Source organism: Zosterops lateralis, assembly GCF_965231275.1.
Source record: "Zosterops lateralis genome assembly, chromosome: 5".
Taxonomy (NCBI): Eukaryota; Metazoa; Chordata; class Aves; order Passeriformes; family Zosteropidae; genus Zosterops; species Zosterops lateralis.
In genome coordinates, this window is record NC_139766.1 from 32387462 (window position 1) to 32412454 (window position 24993).

Consider the following 24993-nt stretch of genomic DNA (forward strand, 5'->3'; position numbering starts at 1 on the left):
GGGCTGGGCTGGGCTGGGGCTGGGCAGGGGCAAAGCTGGGGCTGGGGCTGGGCAGGGCAGGGCTGGGCTGGGCAGGGCAGGGCTGGGCTGGGCTGGGCCGGGCTGGGCCGGGCTGGGGCAGGGCAGGGCCGGGCTGGGCCAGCCGGGCCCCTCCTGTCCGGAGCAGCGGGCAGTGTGCCCGCCCTGCCTCGGGAGCGTCTGCCGGCTGTCCTGAGAAGCTCCGGTTACTTTATGCTGTGTGGTCCCCAGCGCTGCGAAGCGTTTTTTCCCTGCAGCCGGGAGGCACCGAGCTCTTCCCTCAGCTGGAGGTTAATCATCTGCTCGCCATTAACCTGTGGGCTCCCCGCCCGCGGCCGGGCAGCGCTGTGGCTTTAACGCGGCAGCGGGAGGGGACAGGACAGGACAGGACAGACAGCAGTGCCAGCCCGGAGCCGCCGCCGCCTCAGTGCCCCCGCCATGGAGAGCCGCGGGCTGCTCACCGCCCTCCTGGCCGCCCTCCTGGCCGCCCTCCTGCCGGCCCCCGCCGCCCCCGCGGGACACCGCAAGCTCCTGCTGTTCCTGCTCGATGGCTTTCGCTTCGACTACATCGATGACAGCGAGCTGGAGGGGCTGCCCGGCTTTCGGGACATCGTGAACATGGGGGTGAAGGTGGATTACATGACCCCGGACTTCCCCAGCCTCTCCTACCCAAATTACTACACGCTGATGACCGGTGAGTACTTGTATTCCTGTGCTGAGATGCTCCCCGGAGCTGCCAGCTCCCCGTGCTGAGGTGGAAGGCAGCTCCCTGTGCCTTTTTCTTCCAAAGAAGATATAAAAATAACACAAGTCGTGCTTTTAGCTGGGAGTTTAAAAGCGCTGTGGCATTACAGCCCAGAATCGTTTCCCTGAAACATGTTCCAAACTTGGAAATGTCCCCTGGAACTAATTTTTGAAGTCCCCTTTTGCTCATCCGAGGTGTAGCTGACCCCCCACTGCTGCCCCCTCAGCATCTCGGGCAGTGGGGCTCCCTGTGCGAGCACCAATGGGGGCTACTGCATTTCTATAGAACTGGGAATGCATGGAAAATGATTGCAGAGACTGCTCAGGGGCTTTAATAAAAATGCATGTGAACTGAGTGTGGCTACACCAAGAAGTTACTTTCAGTCAGCAGGTCTGTTTTGGCAAGTTCAGCATTGCGTTTCTTTTCAAACTGTTTTTCTCTTTTCTTAGTTTTGCTCCAAGTCCTCATATCTGTAATAATTCAAAACAGCCAAATGGAAAAGCAGTTAGGATTTTTGCTTTTATTCCCCTGCAGTTTTTCAGAATGCCCAGGAGAGGCTTTTAGAAATTGAGAGGATAGCTATAGTTTTCATGATGCTGATTTGCTTTTAATCTTATGTGGAGGAACATGATTACAGTGACACTAGGAAGGTGCAGAGAGTAGAGCTGGGCCAATTCCTTCAGAGAGAGACACCAAGGAAGAAAAAGTTAAGTTAAAAAAACCCAACAAAACAGATTTTCTTTTCTGGAGCTTCTACTTGGATTTTTCTCTGGAGTTATTTAATAAACAAGAGTTTCCACCGAATGAGGAGTAAGAAGATCTATCCTCTTCTAAGATATGTGGCGTCTTCTGCTATTCTTGGAACAATGCAGCACCCAGTGATTCATATACTGCTTGCTGGGAGAGCAAATAGATGCCATTGTAAGACAAAAATCTGACATCAGTTGTGCCCAGCTTGTTTTGAAACTGCTTAACCCTTCTTCCTTCTCTCTCAAGAGAAACACTTTTCTCTTGCCCATCTCTGACCAGAGGAGAGTATAAAACCATCACAGGGTAGGGTTTGATTCTTTTTCATTATTTGGTGCAAATATATGAATGCAGAATAAATGTTGTGACTGCAAATAGAGATGTTCCACTTCAGGCCTTGTTCTTTAGGTGTACAAAGGCAAACTGACCTAACACTTTTATAAGAGCAAAAAATCTTTGGATGGAGCTGTTAAAGAGAAGAAGAAAAGTGAGTGATATTTTGCTCCTAACCACATTTAGTCATCACTCCTATTAAGTGTGTATACATAAAGTAAAGTCTATAATCTTCAGCCTTCAGTTTGGAAAACCTCCTACTTTGAACTCACAAAGAAGGAGTTTTGTTTTAGGTAATGAAACAACACTACTGGACTTTTCATATTTTTAATAGAGTTCTGCACCTTAGCCTGAAGCACTAAGACAATCTGTGAGACCAAACTCAACTCTTCCTGCAATTCTCCCAGACTTTATGATAAGGATACCAATAAAAATATAATTTATTTGCAAAAAGCAATTCACCTTCCTAACACATGAGTCACAGTAGTAATAAGTAGGTCAGGAACCAATTGAGGACTAAGTTTGCCCAGAGGAAGATCCAAGACTGCCCTTGAGCCCTTGGGGTGTTAGTGGACCACACAACTGTGCCTTGGCATGACAGCAGGGTAAATCCCTTAGCTGCACTGTTCCTGCCCTTTGGGGCCATGGTGCCATTTCCACTGAAAGAAGCTTTTATGGGGTGGTGGGGTTAGGAGTGTAGGAGTGCAACTGTAGTGGCAAATGTAGTGTTATGCTGGGTTCTGCATCCAATAAATTTGCAAGGCTGGGACAGGTTTTGGAGAAAATTCAGCATGGCAGGGTGACACAAGCATCATGCCATAGTGACCTGCTTAGGGAATGGCAAGCTGCTGTCTCCCTGGTGCTGCCCCTATGGGCATGGGGAAGCTTTCATCACATCTCAGCAGCCATGTGTCCCCTCTGCTGCAGGCAGACACAACTGGAACTGGTTGTATTTCTGTTTGCGACTGGGATGGCTGGTAGGTAAATGCTGCCACAATTTCTTCTGGGAAATCAGGAACAAATTATTCTTCGTGTCGTCCTACACTGCTTTTCATGAGCTGCTAAGAAAGTCATATTTTCACTTTCAAAACATTGTATTTGTCTTCATAGTGTATTGGCATTTTCAGCTAAATCAGTTTAAGAAATTGCACATTCCCACCCCTGGCTTGTTCATTATATCCCACTTTGGGTTGTTTGTTTGTTTGTTTGTTTTATTTTTGTTTTGATTAATACTCCTGTCCCTTCTTTCTCTGCTCATTCACGAGGCCTTATGGCCCCACATCCATTCAGGAGCATTCATGGCTGCCAGGTGTTGGCCAACATGTACATAAAAGTGTTGTAGTTTGTGTGTATCTGACTTGCCTCTATTCATTTTTGTGGGCAAGGCCTTTCCCTTTTGCCTGCTGCCTTTCACCCCACATCCATGCAGCCTTCATGACTCCAGAGTGGCTGAATTGTTACTAAATGAGAGAAGTTCTCCCTTGTTTCTGTAGCTTTGGAGGACAGTGGACTCTGCCCCTCAGATACCATCACTGTTGGGACAGGTCAGTCTCCTCAGACATGAACTCACCTCCTCCTCCTGCCCAGACCCACAGCAGAGGTTATGGAGATCAGCAGCATCAACCCCAGCACTTCTCAGTGCAGATGCCAAAGAGATGCAGCTGTAACTATTAACCAAAAACCACAAATCTAAAAGCAACTAACTAACATATGCTAATGAGAGGCACACCCCTTTCTGCTGAGGAGAGGTGCTGGGTGAAGCACTGACACAGCAGGACAAATAGGGCCCAGCCTGGTGAAATTTTGGAAGGGAAGGATGGGAGGGAGGTGACTTGCTTGTGGTCATGCAGTGCTGCAGGGCTATGGCATAGCTCTTCATGAGTCCCCCTCCTGCTGCTGTTAACCTGTGAGAAGATATTTGCTGGAGCTTCCCCAAGTCACACAGAAAGCCTCAGCCCAAAGTCCAGAGCCTGCTTAGAAGTCTTTTCCTTTCCTGCACATCTACCACAATTATGAGAAAGAAACCCAGAGCATAGAAAAATGTAAAATCACAAATTCAGATTTTAGGATGAAGCTCCTGTTCCTGCAAGCCAGGGCATGGCATCAGGACCTGCTATTTGCTTGAAGGAGCATCAAACAAAAGCCAAAGCAGGGCTGGTGCAAAGGGATCACACTGATAAGCAACTGGAGAAGCTGTTTTGCTACAAAAACCTGGTGCTGTGCAAGGTAGCTCAAGGATGTGCTAGTTTAAAATCCTAATTTTTGAAAGCAGAGTTCTCTAGCAACTTCCTTTATGTCACGTTTCTTAGTATTGGCTTCTACTGTGGCAGCAAGGCTTGTTTTTGATGGTTTTAGCCTGGTGTCCTGGCTCTCCATGGTGCAGTTACAATATTGCAATTGTTGCCCTGAAAAACATGAAATGGAGAATTAGGTAAAAGGAAATGTTGCAGCTGTGACAGAACTTTTGCAGGTCTCTTTGTGGGCTTGGCTAAGGAGGGAAAGAAAGAGTCCAAATAAGTCTATTCAAAAAGGCTGCCTTAATCAGACCATGTGCTGTTTGTTTTGGAAAGGGAGGAATTAAGGCCACGAGCCACCTTGGATTGTTATCCTGTGGGGAGTTTTTAATTTTTCCCTGCTGTGGCCTGGCTCTACAGGGAGCTCTCATGCCAAGTTCAGTGAAAGTCTGAGGTCTCTCCTGAAACCACTGCAAGCAGGAGTTACTGCTTCAGAGCACTTTGTGCCATATCTGTTAAGAAAAGCTGCTCATGTTGTGGTTGGGTCTCCCTTACTTGACAACCTGCAGGTGTTGGAGGGGTGATGAAGGACTCCATGCAGCCCAGCTTTCCTGAAGTCTCCCCCAGCCGAGAGCCTTCAGGGGCACCTCACATTTCCAGCCAGCATAAACATGAACAGACTGCCACATTCTGAGATAGAAATCCAGAAAGGATTTCTTTTCCAAGATCGTAACTGGAAATGAAGTCTTTCTGGCAGGTCTTCCATGTGGCTGTGCCAGCTGCCTGGTCAGCTATGCAGCCCCCATCCAACAGTCATATTTCACTTGGCCTCCATGGGAAGCAAAGGGAGCCCCTGATTGCAGAGATGGGTGGGGAGCTGCTTGGAGAGAAGCCAGCAAGGAGCCTCCATGTGCCTCTTTGGACAGCACCTGATCTTAAATAAGTGGCAGAGGGGCTGTGTGGTCCCCTGAAGCTTGAGGGGTGGAGGAAAAGGTAGACCAGGGGGCATTTCAGTCTCCTGCACCCAGAGTGAGGGCTGTGGCCTTTGCAGAGGTGTCCCAGATTAGCTGTAATGCACTGATGATGTGTTTGGCACTTGTGTAAAATACAGGGGTGGCGTGTGGTGTTTTCTGAGCCACTGCAGCTCATCTCTACATGTGCCATCACCTCCTCCTTTGCATAGCAGTAGGGAATGGGGTGACATGGCAGAGCTCTCACAGATAGATGACATCAAGGTCTGCTCTGCCAGACTGAAGATTTCACCTATCCTCCATGTTTCAACAATGTTCCCTTCACTCCTCATTCTTGACGTTGGCATACTAACTACTGAGGGGCTTTGGTGGATGATACCAAAGTCTAACAAACAGTCTACATCTATTCTCCACTGAGCACAGCAAATCAACATGCACTGCACCCCATTTATTCCATGTTTTCTGGGACAAAATGCCTTTTGGGCTCCCAACCCTGGAGTCCTCTGGAGTCTGGCTGATGTGCACACATACTGGTATATTTACTGTTTACTGTGAGAGGTTTCCTGATTAAAAGCACAGCAGCTCCAGGCTCCTTCCTCTCAGTACCTGAAGGAAGCCCAGCCCAGTGATGGTTCTAGTGGATGCCTTTTTTCTACTCCACAGTAAATGGCATCCTGACTCCAGCCTGGTCCAGAAAAGGATGCTGACAACTTCTGTTCAGCAGTTAAACAAGCTCTTAACTATGTAAGTGATACCTGCATGCTTTCTGAGGCATAAAAAAAATGGAAGGATAGGAGTTCAACAGGGAAGTTTATTGCATACACATTAACTAAAACTATCTCTGCTTCACTGTCCAAGCTTTAAAAAAATCTAGAAGGACATAAAGTGCACATGAGTGACAAGGGAAAATTATTTTTTCTTTTTGGTCCTCTTAAACAGCTACAGATACCACCAGCAGCAGAGATTTAAAAGCTTCTGTTTGTAATATACAACTCTGAAATTAAGTCTCTTCATTTTCTTGGATTCATTAGCTTTCCATTTCTAAAACTCTGTGTTGGGAAGCAAAAGAGCATGAATAACTCTGTGGTAATACTGTTAACTGGCAGGGAAAGGGTACTATCCCAGCAAGAACAGGCTGGAAAAAAATAGTGGGAACCAGGAGGATTTTCATTTTCACATTCTTCCTCTCACTTTGTTCACTCACCACCTGCAGAAAGGCTGCAATGCCAAGTGTCAAGATTTTTCTCTTTCACACACAAAATATTGCAAAAATCTGTGTTTGCTTTCTACCTGTTAAAAAAATGGAAACATTTCTAAAATGTAGAACAGAAAGTTTTTTCTAAGACAAGTTCACAATGCTGCAAATTGAAATACAGAGTTTTTCCTTCTTGCTAGCTACAATCTCACAGCTCACAACTACTGTACCTACTACCAGCTGCTAGCTAAGTAGATATTCATGTATCAAAGTATTTCTTAGCCCAGAGCTGAAGTCACTGCCAAAGGCTCATACTCTAATAGTGCAGGCAGCAGCTTTGTCCATTGTTCTGTCCAGTGCTTGGAGCTTCAGTGCCCTCGAGCCACACCCAGCTCTGGGGGTTCAGGGTGTGGTCCTTGAGGCCACCACAATTCAAGAGAACAATCAACAGCTCGGAGTCCTGGCTCTCCAGGGACACGAGATCTGACTCCCCACACAAGAAAGCATCTGCAAAACCTCATCTGGATGATTTATTAGTACTTTTTGTGTAACCCAGCCTTGGTCCCATGATGAAAGCATTGTATTAAGAGTTTCAAGCTCTTACTGAATGAATCCCCTTTAGGGAAAAAAATAATGCTCTGTATAGAAGAGATTTTTTTCTGTGCTTTTTGATGTGATCCTACTTGAATTGCAAAGTTTTGCCTGATACAGGCTATAGTGTTCATGCTTTGGCTCTGTCAGATATTAGAGGTCATAAAAATTTGGAAAGACTTTGCCAGCAAACCCCTTTGGAACATAAATTGTCCATGCACACCATGTACAAGTACTGTTTTTACTTGGGGATCTGCAGATGGCAGGGCCACTTCACCCATGCCAGTGTTCCCCCAGAGTTCTCATGAGCTCTGGCCTTCTCCAGGCTTCTTAGGGTTTAGGACATGGTGTTGTTTTTTTACCCTGTGGTCTTTCTCTTCAAAGCAGAGCAGGTGAGACCCCTCAGGGGAACAGTAGAGCAAGGCATATATCAAAGCTCAGTTCCTGAAGACAGCAACCACTTTATCTGCTCCAGAACAGGAATATGGTGCTGGTGACTTCTTCTAAGTCCTGCTTTCTTCATCCTTATGGGAAGCAGCATGAGCAGAGCAGAGCATTTCCCAAGGCAAGTCATCTAGTTGTTTGCATGGAGGAACTTAACTCTTCCCCAGACTGTATAGCCCTGTGGCAGCCTGTGCTTGCACCTGCCCCCTGGCTCTTGTCACTTGCCAGAGAGTGGGGACACTATGGTGGGACACGAGAGGAAAGGTCCCACCATAGTGGCAAGGCATATGTATAATATTGCATAATACATTCAGCTAAATGCATGTACTGATGTTCACTGTCAGATTACTGTACCTTTGCTGCACTGGTGAATACACACACTGTGAGTTCTCTGATAGATCTGATTTGCTCAGTGCAGAGATGGCAAATGCCCCAGGAGCACACACTCTGGTTTCCAGATCTCACAGGCAGCCAGAGCAGGGTGCACAGCACTCAGCATTGCTGTGCTGCTGCTGTGGGTGGCCAAGAGGCTGTGTTTTGCTGGGTTTTTTTAATTTCCTCTTTGTTTTGCAGAGATTCATTTGAATGCTGACGAAAGTGCCTGGAGACATGGGAATGTGCTTTAGACAAATGCTGTATGAAGTGTAGTGTCCAAGTAAGCTGTAGCATGCAGACTTGCAAATGCTTTTGCTGGCTCTCCTCCAGAAGGATACAGCAGTTATCATATTATTGAGAACTATACCCTCTTTGTTTTCCTCTTGTGCTTGAGGAAGGAGTAATTTTTACTACAATACAGTGAGTTTAAATAGTGACATCTGTATGCTGAAATTACTTTCTGCCCTGTTTCTATTTTTGAAACTTTTAAGATAACATTTGATTACAGAGGAAAGCTGCAGTAATGGAAGAAATAATAAATTTGGAATGTTATGGTGACTCTCTAACACCATGTTGCTATTTTGATAATGATTCAAAAGAAGCACACCAAAGATAATTTTCTTAAGCTGGAGAAAACAAGTGAAAACAGGATATAAAGAAGAAGGGTTGGACAGGTGACCCAAAAGAAACTTGATAAATGGCCTTAATTCTGTGTACAAGTATTCTGGGGGGGAGGGGGCAGGGGCGGGGGCAAAAATGCCAGTTATTCCAGGGTTTTTTAATCTATTGAGCAAAGCTCAGAATAGCCATGGTTGAAGATTAACAAAGGTCAAAAATAAAATTAGAGATCAGGCATACTTTTGAACAATGTTTACTGATGACAAGTATTGGGAGGAGCAACTCAAGGAAGAGATTAATTGGTTGATTATTGATATCTTCCAAGAAGGTCTAGGGTCTTTCTGAGACACAGGCCTCAGGTAAGCATTAAATGATCATGTCTTTTGATCTGTTGCTCCTCTGGTCTTCCTTTCTGTCCCTGTGAACGAGACATGTCTGCAGTGAAAACTGATGCCTTATAGTCCTCTAGGCCTCTTTTTCAATAGTAAATAAAGGATTTGGAGTCCATAGAAAATTGAACTAATCTAATGTGGAGAACAGAACACTGTCCTCTGTATTAGTTCAAACAGTTATTTAAACTTCTTAACAATACTACAAAGAGCAATCTCCAATCTCTTCCTTAAAAATGTGGACAAACAGACAGCAGACCTTAAGTCTGATGTGATCAGTAGCAGCTAGAGCTCATTGATTCTGTATGAAGACTACACTATACATCATACAGATCCCTAACATGTAGGTTTCACACTGATAGAGCTTCAGCACTGAGCTGTAAGTTTCCCAGGCTGGTGCAAATTGTCTGCTGCAGTTTATCAGATTGAGAGATGCTTGGGAATACATGGACTTTAAGAAGCTGAGGTTGTCCTGTAAATTGTAGGGCTGTGTTTTTGATGCACAATAGAGACTTCCTTCTATCTCTTATGAGACAGAAAAGAGAGCACTTGGCAGCCTGAAGAGAACAGATTACTGCCCATCCAATCCACCAGTTCTCCTATATTAAATCTATTTGGGTTAGTATGATAAGCAGTGACTGCCACAAACTGGGACCACATTTTTCCTCGGGGAAGGAGGAAATGTTCTGCATAATTGAAATACTTTATAGTAGGGAAGGAGAGTTCAAAATCCATTTCAAGATCACATGCACCCAAAGTATACAGAGTCCTCTGCTTGAAATGGCGTCTTTTCAGAGCAAGAATACCAAGGTTATTTCAGTTCTGATCACCGTGCTTAGGCTCAAAATAATCAAAGCCTGTTATCTGGATCCCTGCAATAACATGACTCACCAGCTAATGAGGACAGTGTCTATCACATGCTTCAGTCATTGCTTTTTAAGATATGTAAATAAGGAACTTCCAGTACAATTTATTCTTCAACATTTCTTTTCCTATTTCTATTAATTCATCTTCAGAATAATTATTAAAATATAACATCTTCTCTTCTGACAATTACAAGAAGTAGAAGATACCACTCAGTTTTTATATAACTAGTTTCTTGTAATATGAAGTTGCCCAAGGGTCCCTCAGATACAGTAAGAGGCCTGAACATGTCTGATGAAATTATTGCTGTGCCCACAACTAAGAACAAAGTATGATCATTACAAGAACAAAAAGAAAAACGAACAATAATGGAAAATAAAAATAACATATAAATGTGTTTGCCTAGTTTTTGCCTATTTGCAGAAAAGCCATGTGCCCTATGGATAAAGGAAGAATAAGTGCAAGTTTCTCAATCTTTGTTCTGTGTTTCTAGATTGTGCTCTTATCACCTTCTGTTCACAGCTTGCTTCCCACAGCCCTCTGGCTGTGAATGCTGATGGGTACCTTAAAATGGCCTCAGACTTGGCAGGTGTTGGGTGTGTAGAAGGACCCAGGTGTCAGCCAAACATGTGGCACCTGAGAGCTGCTGCTGACAGTTTGTGTGTGGGGCTGGGTTAGAAATGTTGAGCAGGACACAGGATGCAAGGTTTGTTTCTTCTGGCCTCAGCTGTCTAAAATTTGGCTGCCTGAAGCTGAGAAAAGGCTGTGATCTTTCTCTACCAATAATTGAGAGCATATCACTTCAGATACCTGAAATGCCTGTCTTAGGGTGCCCATGAATTTCTTTCTAGACATGACTCTTCTTATCCATCAATTGTGAAGGGAACACAGGGGGCTGACAAGCTTCAGCAACTGACTTTTGGGTGTCTGAACTGAGGGATTTAGTAAGCAAACTGGAGCATCTCAGTGAAAGGTAAGAGTCAGTGAGATTTTATGAATGGTTGCATGGTAAGAGATCCCAGAATTCAAGACAAGGCTTTTCAGCTGGTTTGCTGGATGATCCAGTAGTAGCAGTGCTGGTGCTGCCAGCACCCTTCTACTGAAGAACACCAATTTTATTGTGCTGCTTTTTTCTCCACTCTCAAAGGTCGCCACTGCGAGGTCCATCAGATGACTGGAAACTACATGTGGGACCAGAAGGCAAATGTATCTTTTGATATTGGTGTGAACAAAGAAAGCCTGCTGCCTCTCTGGTGGAATGGATCAGAGCCTTTGTGGGTCACAATGATGAAAGCTAAAAAGAATGTTTCCATGTACTACTGGCCAGGTTAGTATGTGAAAAAGTGCACCTTGACATCTGAGCACTCCATATGCTGTAGGAATGGCTCTCTAATACAGTTCTGAAATACAGATAAGAATTTTATGTGCTTTACTAACCAGACATAGAAATTAATTAGCTTTTCTTTGGTCATGATAATTTGCATATGCTTAGGAAGGAGAAGCCTGAAGTGTCACTAGAGATGGCTTTCCACTAAATGCTAGCTTCAGGAGGAAGAGCATTTTCTCTTGCCCACCTGTAACTTCTGCTGTACTGAGTGGTTGCTCTATGCATGGTTCATGGTCCAAAGTTAAACAGTAAACACCCTCCCCCAGTGCTTCTTTGGTTTTAATTTGGAAATTAGTAGCTGAGAGCTGAAGATGATCTGCTTTATGGGGACAAGAAAATCCAGCTGAAAGCAAAGCATCCTTGTCCTCTAGTCGTTCTTCATTGTTAATTCATCTGTGGTCCCAGTTGCTCTGAGTCTGAGCCATTCATTTGGAGGGACTTGGCCTTTCTGTTCCTCATTTGTTAAATGTTGGACCACTGGAATGACTAGGGATGTGTAATAATGAGTTCTTTTTAACAAATAGAAGTATTGTATCCCCTTTGGCTATACATTTGGGGACTCACATGGAAATAGATATTCCAGCTGAGCAACCAGACCAAATCCCTTGCAAAGCACCCAGATTCTCAACTTTTTAATCTTCTAACTGCTACCTACCCTAAACAGTCTGCAAATATCCTCAATGTGCAAGCACAGGCTGGAGGACCAGAGAACTGTTAGAAGAGCTGTACTGAGTACAGCCAGTGCCAGCAGGGCAGTGGCAGCTGACTCATGCCATGGGCTCCTGGCCAGCTCGTCTCTGCATCCTAGTGCACATGTGCCTGGCCACAGTCTTTCCATGCAATGTGGCTAGTGGTGTCCTGGCAAAAAGCCCACCATTCTAAGGAATGGGAAGAAAGCAAACCGAGATGAAAAACATTGAAAAGCAATTCAGAGTGTTTCTACAGTACCGAAGAGCAAAAAGATCTGAGGGTGACAATATTGCCTTATGGACTCAGAAGTAGTCAAAGAGTTTACATCAGCCCTGAAAACATGCTGCTTCCTACCAAAGATGTCTCAAGTGATCTAACAGCAAGGCAAATAGTAGGATATAGAAATTACGCAAGAGTGTAGGAATTTTTCTAAAAATTTACAAAAATATCTCTTTCTGTAGACTATCCATTTTTAACTACTATTGTAATTGCTCTCAATAGGTATAATGATGTACTGAATAGATGTAACAGCCTGCAGAGCTGCTGAAATAAAAAAAAAAAAACAGTATCACTTTTGCCTTCATGTTGCCATTTGAGCAGTGTTTCCCAGGGATAGGACGTATAAGGTGTATGTATATGTATCCTTGCACATATATGTATACCCTTCACTCTGCCTGCTATTTCTAGCTGAAAATTGTAAGGAACAAAAGAGATCTGCTTTTCCCAGTGCCTACGCTCTCAAGTGTATGCATTGAACTGTCTTATGACACAGTGAGGTAATTTTTGCATGGATCTGGCATTTTAGCTGTGGACTGTGACATGTACCTCTGTCAGTCCTTAATTATTTATCTATGATGGCTGACCTTTGGCAAAGTCATCAGTGCTTCAGTTCAGCACGAGCTGAAGCACTTTTTTTTTTTTATGGGTACTCATGGTCTCAAAGGACACATTGGCCATACAGGGTTAGACACAGGAAGGAGAGTGAAATGTGGAACTACTGAACTAAAATACAGGCTGTTGGGCTGCAGCAGGATTCCAGGTATAACTGGGGTGAACAGAAGTCACTCCAGGTGCAACAGCATTTGTTAAATTTTCCCTATATGATTTTTTTTAACCTTGCTCCATAGTAAGGACAAAATTCTTTCTAAAAATTCTAGCTCTGTCATTTTAAAGTTTAAATTCTTAACAAGCAATTTGAATGGGGAGCAATACCAACAAAATGAAAATAAAACCCCAAGCTTTAATAACCAAGGTGAGTGGAGGTCCCACAGACATTTGCACTGCATATGATCTCCTGTTAGTGATTAGCTTTCCAGCATAAAGATACACTGCTGCTTAGTAATGAATCTTCCAATTATAATAAAGATCCAAACAGGAAAAGTTTGGGAAATTCTTAATAGGAACTGAAATATATAACCAAGTTCATCACACTTTGTTCTGGAAGATGCTATTTTCTCTCTGCCAGCAATACAGACAAACAAGATCAATGAACCATAGCAGGAGTGTATTAGAAATGCCCCAGTGCTGATTCTCAGGATTAACTTTTAGCAGTGCCATTTCCTCCTCAGAGCCAGTTCCAAGCTTTGCAAAGTCTGAACCCAAAATCTGCTGCTTCATTTTATTCCCTACATTCCTCTCTCATGTGTAGTCACTGCCTAAACAAATAAAATCCAGACCCCAGCACACAGGAACACAGAACAGCAGAGCTCTCGGATGCAAACAACAATCACACAGCTTTATCTGTGAGCCTAACATAAACCCAACAAAGACAACTCATGAGCAGAATGCACGTGGGATCTCTTGACTCTAGAAGCAGAGGAGCCAAACTTTCACCATGCCAGGGGTCCCAAACACCACTTCTGCCAAAACATAAGGCCTTGGCTTGTAGGGGCGTTTTTCTCCTTTCTTCATGCTGTGTGTGAGGTGAAAGGCACAGCCTCACACCCAGGCTGCCTGTCCAAAGCACTGCAGCCTCAGCAGGTGGAAAATGCCCAGAGGAGTGCAAGAGCATCCTGGCAGTACCACAGAGGTCAAAGCTTTGTAGTGGTCCTCACCCTGAGCCAAGTAAGTGGCGTCATCCCAGACGCTCAAGCGCCCTCATTTTCCAGCAGCCTATGCAACTACTTCAGCTGAAGTGCAGTGATAACTTCTCTAAACACTGAAATGAGAGACAGAGGGGGGAAGAAAAAAGACTCTAAACTCTACTTTTGCCATTTAAACACAATATTTACCAGACCATACAGCTAGTCTGGAAAGTTTTCAAAATCTTCTGTTATGACATGAAGTGTCCAATTGTTAAATAAATGTTTAGAAATGTAATTTAAAGCTGGCAGAGATTCAGGTCTCCATGTCAGGTAGATAAAGAGGGGCCTATATATCATTCTGAAAGAAGTCCTTATTCCTGCTCCAGTAGTTCAGGTTTTTAAATAAAGATTTAGCAACATACAAAACTATGCAAAGGTATCTAGTATTACATCTTAGTAAATACAGCTTAACTGTTTGTACTTTAACCAAGAAAAACTTAGTATACCCTTTGGCTGGCTCCAAATCTGTTTAAATTTCCTTTCCCATAATGTCTAAAAGAGAAAATTTACCATCTGTCCTGGCATCTACCAAAAGGAAATTAAAATATTAAAGGGTCTTCATGGCCAGTATTTTTGACTTGTAATAAGCCTTAACATTAAAAAGCCGAATTTAAGTTCTATTCATCACAGAAGCTAAAAAAAAAAACCAAAAAAACAACAACAACAACAACAACAAAAAACCAACCAGAAACTGAGGAAGCTCTTGGTGTCTAAGCATCTTGGATTTCCAATGGTACTGTCAATGAACTGCACACTTGAAGACCACTATTTCATGGCCAAAATGATTTTTAATCGTTGCTACCCTGTAGTCTTTTACGTCATGCTCATCACTTGACAATCTAGAAATAGCAAAGATATCTCAGCAACTAAAATATTCCAGATCCCCAAGACGTTAATGCTCCCAGTTAAAATTATCTCATGAGTAATTCTGAGGAATTTTATTTGAGAAAATTACAATCTGATGTCAGTATCTGAAGAAAAAAGAGGCAAAATGATCATATTAGTCACTGGCTATGAGCAGTCAGCCACCTGAAGTAAAACACAAGGCACTTCTAAAAACTTTCCAAATGCATTCTTAACTTCTTGACTGGTTTTGGAGACAATCTTGAGCCAAGTATGAAAGGGGAAATTGGCTCCAAAGTTCCAATTCAGTCCTGAAATACTAGCAGAGCCCAGAGAGAACTACTGTATCACCTCTAGCATCTGAGGGAGCTGAAAGCCCTTGTTTTGCTGGTGGTAGCACCCAGGACATCCTACAAAAGACTGGAGCTCTGTGCCCTCAGGGAAGGGGACTTCCTAGATATGATTTCAGGCCATTCATGAAATACATTTTCCTGATGATTTGGTTAAGTATCACCTTGGACTCATCTCTGTTGCACAGTGTAATTTCTTGAGGATCCTGTGTGCAGAGGTATATAAGTTTTATTGTGGGATGATCTAGACAGTCAGTTCTTGTCAAGTAATCTGCTGGCAGTTTATCCAGCTGCAGACAACTGTCATGGTGGATTGTGGTGGAGAGATGAACACTAAAGTATCTTCATGCACAAAGTGGAAGATTAAATCATATGTTTGGGGCAACAGGAGAAGAATGAAAAGTAAACACCATCCCACCATTTTAATAGAAAAAAAGATTAGATCTAGGTTCAAGAGTAGCAAATGTGTTTTTACAGAAAAGTCAATCAGTTGACTACTTTTGATGTTTATTATTGCAAATAATTAATTAATCATAATAGATGAGGTCCCTTGAAACACACAAAACATGTGGAGACGTGAGAGCTGCTACCACAGGTGAAGAAGAGACTGAATCTGTCATGTGTGCTATGGCCCTTTAACTTTCAGAAAGGATAATTTCAATCTGACTTATCTGGCTTTCCGCAAATCAGTGAAGATTTAAGGAATTTCCTAAGCTTAAATCTTGAAGTTTTTCTATTTTTTAATGGTATTCCTGAGCTATCACATCAGAAGACTCCTAACCAGCTTGGCCTGCCAGCAGTGTGCTTTTCCCTGTGTCCCAGTGCTGCAACTCAGTGATGTGAGCTTATGGGACCTGAGATGTAAGACTGACATTCTCTTCATTGAGTGTCCCAGTAAGCAAACCACTGTAAATCACCTCTGATAGTAGCTCTGCTTGCTCTAGGGTCCTCTCTGTACTTACACCTCCTTCTCACACCCCAAGAAACAAGTCAACCTATGACAGTCCTTAATGCCTATCACTTCCCTCTCAAAGGAGGAACAGGGGGATCCAGATATAGAGAGATTCAAACTTTGGCTTAGAGCTGCCTTTTTGACCAGACTGTGTTGCTGTATACAGAGGCCATTTTGCAAAAGGTGGGGTTTTTCTTTTGTTTTGATTCCTCTTTGTGCCCCAGGAATACATCAGAAAATGGCTGTGATGGGAGGACTCTGGGGTTCTGGAATAATAATTTGCATTAATCCAGTATTTCTGGAAGTATACTTCTTTTAAATATTAATATTATTCAGCAGCATAGTAACTGGAGAGCAAAAGGGCAAAGAAACCTCACAAAAACATGTTTTTCTATGTTCAGGGCCATGTTCTCCTGTAGGATTTGTTGCCATAAATTTTTAGGCCACAAAACAGACTTTATTTTGCAAGAAAGGCTGCAAGTTACCATGAGAGTTAATTGGTTTACACTGTTTTAATAGGACCTCCTGGGAAACAGATATAATAGTGGAGAGCCAGTATCACATAATAAAATACAGTTTATAGAGGATATTGCAACATAAGATACAGCATGTCTAACTGGAAAGTATTTGCTGAACTTTCAGAGAACGATATCTAAATCTATTGTGTTGGAATTCTGGAACCGAGGCTATATGGCCACAGAAGTTAAAATATAAACAAGCTGGTGATTTAGGTGGAAATGGTCTGCCACAAGAAAGCCAAGCATTTTATTGTGGGAAGGTCACACAGAGACCTTCCTTTTAGAGAAGGAAATCAAAGGATCCAATGTACAGATTGCTACAAGCGTTTGTCAAACCAACCTTTCTCCCCTTTTCCCTTGCCAACCACATGATTTCCTGCAGGGAAGGCATAAGGTAAGTAATGTCACAGGGAATTTGCAGACTTGAGCTTGGACACCAGGTGTGGGGTCTGTGATCAAGGCGAAATAGCAGAGCTCACCACGTTTTTTGTTTGTAGGCTGCGAGGTCGAAATCCTCGGGGTCAGACCAAGTTACTGCCGTGAGTACTTCAGCGTCCCCACAGACAAAAACTTTGCAGATGCCATCAGCGATGCCCTCGAGTCTCTGTGGTACGTCACTAGATTTTTGTGGTGTGGAGTTTCCTCTCTCTAGGACAAGTATTTGGATTTACTGTTGGGGAGATTTTCAGGATGGGGTTCCAAGTAGGAAGATGGGGGCCCAGACTGCTTTATAGTATCATCAGGGAGACAACACGGTATCAGAAATAGGCCCTTACATTAAGAGTGGAGAGAAAGATGTGCTCCTCTGTTTGTATGTAGGGTAACAAGGAGGAAACATCCTGACTTACTACTTTTAATTTGCTCTTTCAGACAACTTCAGGATGAGCCTGTCCGTGTCTTTTCACTGACCGGCAAGAAAAGGCTTTGAAATGCTTGTGTTTAGAGAGGGAATTTGGAAATTCTGAAATTCAGCTCCAGTCACTTGTTTATAAGACTGATGCTTTGGCTTTTTCTTCATTTTAGAACATCTCAAGCAAAATATTTTTGGAGAGGGCATTCATTTTGTGCAAATATGAGTATAGAATAGAGTAGAATTGAAGAGTTCAGTTGGAAGGGACCTACAATAACCATGTAGTCCAACTGATGGGAATCTGTGTCTCAGGCAACTCCTAGGAAAAATGTATTCTCCTGACCCAGCTTTTAAGTTCTACCATCTCTCATCCAAGCATTTACATGAGACAACTCCACATAGGCTGTAAAATTGGGGAAAATTGCATCACGACATGCAGAACCAAAGCCTTGCCTCGGGTATAACTAAGGTCCTTCTTTAAAAACCTTGTTGGTTCCATAATTAATCCAATCCTAGGAAACCCTTCTACTTTAATATTTACAATTGCCATAGCAATTTGAATCCAAAAAGTTTTGTATTTAGATGCTCAGTGTTGATTGTTCTTGAAATAAAGGCTCCAAAATGATGAGAGTGCTTTTGGGGATGTTGCTCCCTGTTGCACACTGGGCCTTGCTGCACAGATGCTCACAAATAAGTGTCGTTTGCAGCATGAGCTTAGACAGAGGGTGTCTGAGACCATGTGAGAGGTTTTATCCTGAAATTATTTACCTTAGATTTAAAGAAAGTTACATGCATGTGACATGAGGGAGCCATATGTGCCATAGGAGGCTTTCTGGAGCTTTTGCAATGCTTTTAATTCAGTGAATAAAAAAGGGAATGGAAGTTGTAATACAGAAATTGGCTCTGACTTCTGGTGGAAACCCAGAATTACTGTGGAAAGCTTTTTAGTCTGGTATCATTTTGGGATGGGTCAAGATACACTTAAAGCTTCTTGCCTGGTTTCTGTGAAGCACAGTGTATAAAGCTGCTCAGTGCTGTTTTTCAGCTCTGTAATTTTGAACATGGTTAAAAATGAGGCACAAACTGTTAAAAGTATCAGCCCTTCAAGCTGTTATTTTGGATAGCTGGAGAGTTTCAATAGCTAATTCAGTCCAAGCCACAAGGCTGCCTGTTGCTGTCTGCAGAGGAAAAGGAAAGGAACACGACAGTGTTGGTAGAACAACCTGCAAGAGGTGAAAGCTGATGATCTCAAGAAAAGCGCAAATCCCTGCCACAAAGATGTCTGTCATAAATAACAGCTACAGTCTTATGAAATGCCCAAATCCTACAGATCATCCCAACACTGCAGGAGTCCTGTCTCTGGTGTCTGTTTACACATCATCCCTGGTGAATTTCTTCCCGAGTTTTTTTTTCTTTAAACTAAGTGCCCTGTCTCCAACAAGGCAGGAAAGGTAAAATAGGAATTATCTTAGATAAAATTAAAAAACATGTTTGGGTGTAAATACTGCAGGGACTTAAAGTAAGAAGGGAAGAGAATTAACAGATTAAAAATCTGGTAGGTTTTCCTTATTCTTTCTCTCATCCATCCTCTTTGTTTATTTCTTTAAAGTTTAGAAGAAACAGTTCCACAACTGCTGAGCCAGCCCATAAGAAGTAAAGCCTCTGAAATGCTTTTATTGTAGGCATACTCATTTAGCAGGATTTAACATCTCTGAGTCGAAGAGTCTTGAGCTTGTCATCTATATCTTTTGCAAGTGCTTTTGACTTTTGAAGCTGTTCAAAGACTGGCAAGTGCAGGGTTTCCTTTCCACACCCCAGGTAATTGGAAAAGCCCATTAGGCTGAGACTGTCCTTAGCTATTTGTGAGAAAACAGCCTCGGACAAGGGCACTGCCTGGAGCAGTGCCTTGCTCAGTAGCCTTAATGGCAAGTATTAGTAGTTGAAGAGCTGCACTTAGGCTCCCACCATTAGCAAATCCTACAGGAACTCCAGGGTAGAGAAGTACCTAACTCATCAGGGAGACACCGAGCTTCTCTTGCAACCAAAGGAAATCATCCTTCAGCAATACTCATCAGTCTCTTCAAACAGGTGCTTCAAGACTACTATTTGAACTAAGAATATTCAAAACAAAGTCAGGCATCTGGTTTTGGCAAGTGAAACTAAAACCTCTCTTGCGTCTTTTCAACTAATGGTAACTTAAAGGCTGTTGTAATCTACCTAGCTTCATGAAGTCTGCATTGTACTTGCAAAGTGTGCTGGTAGAATATAAAATACTTTTTGGTACTGCCATCAGTGCTGTCCAACTTTCTTCAGCAATCTTTTCTAAGTAATTTATTTGGAAAGTTACTGGCGATAGAAGAAGACAGGACTAACAGAAACGCAGAATACTTCTCCCATGCAAGCCATGATAAGGGTTTTCTTAGAAAACTCTTTTTTTCTCTGTAGAAAAACAGGCAAAAATGGAAACAAAGTCAAACTCCAGATGTGCTGTACCAAATCCTGCATACTCCTAAGCATGCTGCAGTACTGGAGCTTGTCCCATTGAAGTAATTAAATATTCTTCCTTACAGCACTGAGCCCTCACTGAGAAATCTCAGCACAGCCTAAATGAGATCACTTTTATGCAATAAATCTCTTTCTTAGCTTCTATCTTGATCAAAATGATCATTTACTTATAGGTGAGAAGACATAAATTAGTTTAAGTAGCTCATAATACAGCCACTGGAGCAGAAGAGAATTATTTCAGCAGGTTCAGTGACTGTGTATGCAATAGAGAAATTACAGGGTTAAATTTTAGAAAATAATTTATGCCTAATACAGATGGAAAGTAATGCTTAAAATGAAACCAAAGAGAGGGGAGGGTTGCTTCATTTAAATTATTTTAAAATCTTGAAGAATGAGGAACCACACTGTTCTGCAGGGCCAGCAGTGGAGAAATTCCCACCACAGCAGATACCTTCAGCTTCTCACAGGACTGCTGCTCTGAGGACTTCGGCAAACTGAGAAATGCAAATGACAGACCCTAATTCATTCACTCAGTCTCTCACCTCTGATTTTGCCTCTTCTGTCTCATCATTACACCAGGCTACCCAGGTGTCTTTAATCAGAGACACTGGACTAACAAGTCTTGTCATAGGGAAATTGATATGGATGAGCACATGTAATACAGGTGACATGCTCTGCCATATATTAAGTACAACACAAAAAGGCTGGGTTTGAACCGCATGAGTATGGGCTTGTGATTTTATCACAACTTCTCTCAGGGAGATTTCCAATGAACAGTATAGTGGTCATGAAAATTAAATTAAGCACTGATGTGTGTGCTATCCCCACTAATGAGGCTGAGAGCAATCAGTGCAGAAAAGTGTGATCAGCTAAACTTGTGCAATTTTGAGATTACTTTAGTTTCCCTTGCTCATGTTCCTGAATAAAACTCCTGTCTAAAATCTCATCCCAGTTCAAACTGCTCCTTATTTTGTAAGGCAGAGCACATCCTGAGTTGAACTCCATGATTTTGAAGACCTCACATAGGAGAAAGCTAAAAGTGCCAAACTTTAATTAAAGCACATTTGACTGGTAATTCCCATAATCCTTTTAATAGGGGCATTCAGCACAGAAATCAGAATTTATTTGTTATTAAAGGGGAAGCTGCCTTCCTAATTCAAAGAGGTTATTATAGGACTGCCAGGCCAGTCTGTGCTTGCACATGGCAGTTTCCACCTGCTGCCTCTGACGCGAGCCTCAGGCGAACTCAGGACACTCTGGGTGTGAGTAATAAGCCCAACAGTACAATAGGTGGTAGGACAGCACAGGCTGGAAGCAGAAAATGGGGTTTTGTGGCTCTACATGCTACAGGTGAGGACAACAATGCCAGCAGTCAGGAAGTCTCCATGTGTTGGGAAAGATGAGACAGGAAAAGCTTACAAATATGATTGCCTGGCAAGAAATACTAAAAATATAAAACCTGCGAGTGAAATAGAAACGCAAGCCAGCTTTGAGGTGTGATCATGCAGGCAGGAAGATGGTGATTAGCTGGAGATGGGTTGAGAGATAAAAAACAAAAGGACCCAAGCCCCTCTCTACCCTTCCAAGGTATCAGGGAAAAAGTAGATAAGAAAAGTAGTCTTTAGAGTTTAGAATACAGGATGATATGGTAATATAGCAGTTCTCTTAGGCTGTATGCAAAGTTTGTAGGTTTTGTATCTCGCGCCGGTTGGTCACTGTAAATTAGAACATTCAACACAAAAGGAGATACAATGTATTGTAACAAGGTCCTCGCTCTCTTACCTGCCTTACCCCTGCGACCTCCCTCACCTCATACCCTCTCTCCCTCCCTCTCTCTTTGGGGGTCCCTTCAGCCGAGGCTGGTGGCTGAAGGCAAAGCCCTCTTTACCCACAACCCTTGCAATAAAACCACATGTTCCTAGAATATCTCAGGTCTGCAGAATTCCTTCTCCCTGCCATCTATGGATGCCCTTACATCCATGTGGATCAGCCTTTCAGCCCTTGCCCTCTCTCCCACCCCCAGCAACAACAGTGCGGAGATGGCCGCGGTGTACTACGAGCGCATTGATGTGGAGGGCCACCACTACGGCCCTTCCTCCCAGCAGCGCAGGAATGCTCTGAAGGAAGTGGACAAAGCCTTGAGCAACATGATCTCACTCATCAAGGTGAGTGGCATCCATAAACCCAGCTTCTGGGTGCCTTTGGAAAGGGCTTTTAAAACTGGTCTTTGTGGCACTGCTGAGAGCCTATTTAATACCTGTAACTGAATGCAGTGGCTGTAAATTTTTATTTCCTGAGAAACAGGCTACTGAGATCATGTGGAAGTCGCGGCACCATTACTCTGATTATTCTTTTCATTGATGGCATTATAACCCTCCTGGTGGACTTATACCAGTAGCCCCAGGAAACCACAAACCAATATACTTGTTGCTCTGTTTATGACTTGTGTTGCCAGCTGAACTTTATTGTAGGCGAAGGAATCAAAACTCTATGTTTCCTAAGGTTTGTGGAATCAGACTATTAACTTTTATAGCAGTTTTTATGACAGTATTCAGATCTCTGTACTTCACACTTGGTTTTAAAAAAGCATTATCAAAATGATTTTGTGGCAAGAAAATCTTTTGGGTAAATGGCAATTCTATGAATATTTCTGACAATGATAAATGCATGATGGAGGTTTTATGTGTTTCAGTGAAGAGAGGAATATGTATCTTCAATTTTACTAAATATTAAAAGCTCTAGTGCTAAGTGCTCATGCTTGAGAGGGAGAGAGAAACAGCCCTTCCAAAAGTGGTATCATAGCAAAATTGCTGCTTGGACTTGTTTTGGAAAAACTCTGGTGCTGACCTCTCAGACTCCAGAGCAGTAAGTAAAAGTGGATGTCCACCATTATGGGTGGTGGCAAAAGCACATTACAGGACATTCATGGATGGGATCCTTTTGGTTAAGTTTCACAGAATCAGTGGAGGTCAAAAGCTGATTTATATTTTCCAGCAGGCATAAACAGTGCAAAGCCCTTACAATGGCCCTAAAAGTCGTCATGCACTTTCTTCACAGAGAAAAGGCCTTCAGAATGATATCAACGTCCTCCTCTTCTCTGATCATGGGATGACAGACATCTCTTGGGCAGATAGAGTGATTGAGCTGAAAAACTATATCAATATGAGTGATACCATACAAATGAAGGACCGAGGTCCTGTTGTGAGCCTCTGGCCAGCTCCAGAGAAGCATGCAGAAGTGAGTACAGCATAGTTACACCTCTCAGTTTTGTGTTTTCTCAGTTTTTATGGCAATTGTGTCTTCTGTTTCCTCTTAACATTCAAATACTGGTCTCAGAGATGTGTGCAAAAATCAGCTCTTATCAGGAGTCAGACTTGGATCCTGTGACATTCTTGTGATGTTGGTTTCCAAAGGAAAGTCACACCAGGCAAATTAAAAAGCATGAACTTTCACTGCTTTATGGCAAGGACACGTGCTTTTAAACCCCACCCCTATTAACTTTTGATAAATAGCTAAAAGATTTTAGCTCAAAATACACTTTTAAGATTAAATATATATTAGTCAATTTATTGACACTCTAGCTAGGATTTTCAAATGATCTGGAGCAGGTTCAGGCATTCATATTCCAGTAAAGTCCCACTGGGGAACCAACGCCATTAGAACAGAACTGCAAAAAATATTTTTTTTTTACAATATTTTCCTTGGAGGAATTTTTGATGAAGCATATTGGATTGAGTCAACCATAAAAGCTCAGTGCTAGAACTTCAGGGTTTTGAGGGATAAATTAAAACAATAGAGAAGAGATTTGAAAATTACTTGAAAGAATGAAAATGTAGTTTCTCTGACTAATAGACTAGGACACTATAGTCTAACCAGAAATCAATGCATGAGAAGTCATGATTGCTGTTCTCAGAAATATAGATGAGTGGATATAAAAAATGGGCAAGCCTTTCCCCAGGCAAATAGTTCTGGTTTCTACATTATATTTTATGCAGTTACAGTATATTGTAGCCTGCGCAATTTTTCAAAAGATAATATTTGCTGACCTTCAGGAATTGTGTCTGTGATATTGCAAACATTTCAAATTAGTGCCAGAACTGAAAGTTTTCTTAGAGGCATGCATGAGCAATTCACTCGTAAGTGCATCACAGGGGATCACAGCATTGATATGCTTAACCCAGAGCTCCCTGTTTTTGTAGGCCAGACCTTCAAATGGGCAAGTTGCAACTTCACACAGTCATGGGGTTTCATCCCACAAAGCTCTTCAGCACACACTTCTTTCTCATTAAGCAGCCTAATATTTCTAAGGAGAAAAAAGAATGATGCCTTATACTATGGTTTTGTTTCCTTCCTTCATTTCTTTTTAGGATTTCTTACTGGAGGGCTGCTTTTTAAGCAAAATAAAGTTGTTTTTCAGTTTCCCAATAGCTAGATTCTCTATTTCTAATGAATTTTAAAGAGTTATGTTTATGAGTTGGAGTATATTATAATATAGTAGTTATCATCTCTAAGAATTACCCCATTTCAAAGCACCAGAAGTACTGGTGACCACTCCCTAGCACCAGTCATGGTGGGAGGAATTGTGCCATCACACCCTGGTGCTGTCCTTATGGTCACTGCACATCAGTGCACATATCTGGCACACATATACACACAAGGGTGACTTAACTGAAAGGCTAGTGAAGAACCTTTCATTCTTTGAAGAACTGAGTTATTTATTCCTGAAGACTATTTATATTTAACTTATTAAAGAACAATATAGAGTCTGGGAACTCCAATAGCTGCCTTCTCTTTGGCATATGAGCATCTTTTTCAGCATTTAAAATCTATTTTCTGAATAATTTGGGGTGTAATGACATTTGCGTGATTATATTCCAGACAGTATGATTAATATTAATAAACAACTTGCATGGCATTGTGCAGATTCAAAGCTGCCAGGCTTTGGCTAATTAATCTCACATCAGATAACTAATGAAGCAGATAACTGAGCACTATCAATCCCTTGTAGTGATTGACTGGGTTAGTGCAAGAAAGGCAGGTGAGGTGACATTCATTCTCCACTCAAGAGCACAAGGAGGGAATGAGTGGCAGATGCTAAGGAGGATACTGCATTTCCATATCTGTACACAGTCCACATGGTGCCTTTGAGTGTCTCACCACTTCACTCACTGCCTCCTGTGAAGGCGTGTTTTCTCCTGGTCTGTTTCTGTAGGCTGGTGCACTCATGTGTATACATTTGCAAATGTGTGTACTATAAATACACAGAATATGTGAATTCATGCATTCCTAT

The 24993-nt window shown here is 42.5% G+C and overlaps 1 protein-coding gene across 2 annotated transcripts in view; it reads left to right on the forward strand.

Annotated features, from left to right (window-relative positions):
- Nucleotides 1-441: 441 nt before the first annotated feature.
- Nucleotides 442-24993, forward strand: part of ENPP6 (ectonucleotide pyrophosphatase/phosphodiesterase 6) — a 32328-nt gene continuing 7776 nt past the window's right edge. The window contains exons 1-6 of one of the 2 annotated variants that reach the window (XM_083861425.1): nucleotides 442-712; nucleotides 3337-3387; nucleotides 10672-10851; nucleotides 16846-16957; nucleotides 21727-21868; nucleotides 22761-22940. In XM_083861425.1, coding sequence (XP_083717551.1) covers nucleotides 457-712; nucleotides 3337-3387; nucleotides 10672-10851; nucleotides 16846-16957; nucleotides 21727-21868; nucleotides 22761-22940 — 921 coding nt within the window. In that variant the 5' untranslated portion in view covers nucleotides 442-456. The remainder of the gene's footprint in view (nucleotides 713-3336; nucleotides 3388-10671; nucleotides 10852-16845; nucleotides 16958-21726; nucleotides 21869-22760; nucleotides 22941-24993) is intronic. The other variant, XM_083861426.1, reaches the window with a different exon arrangement.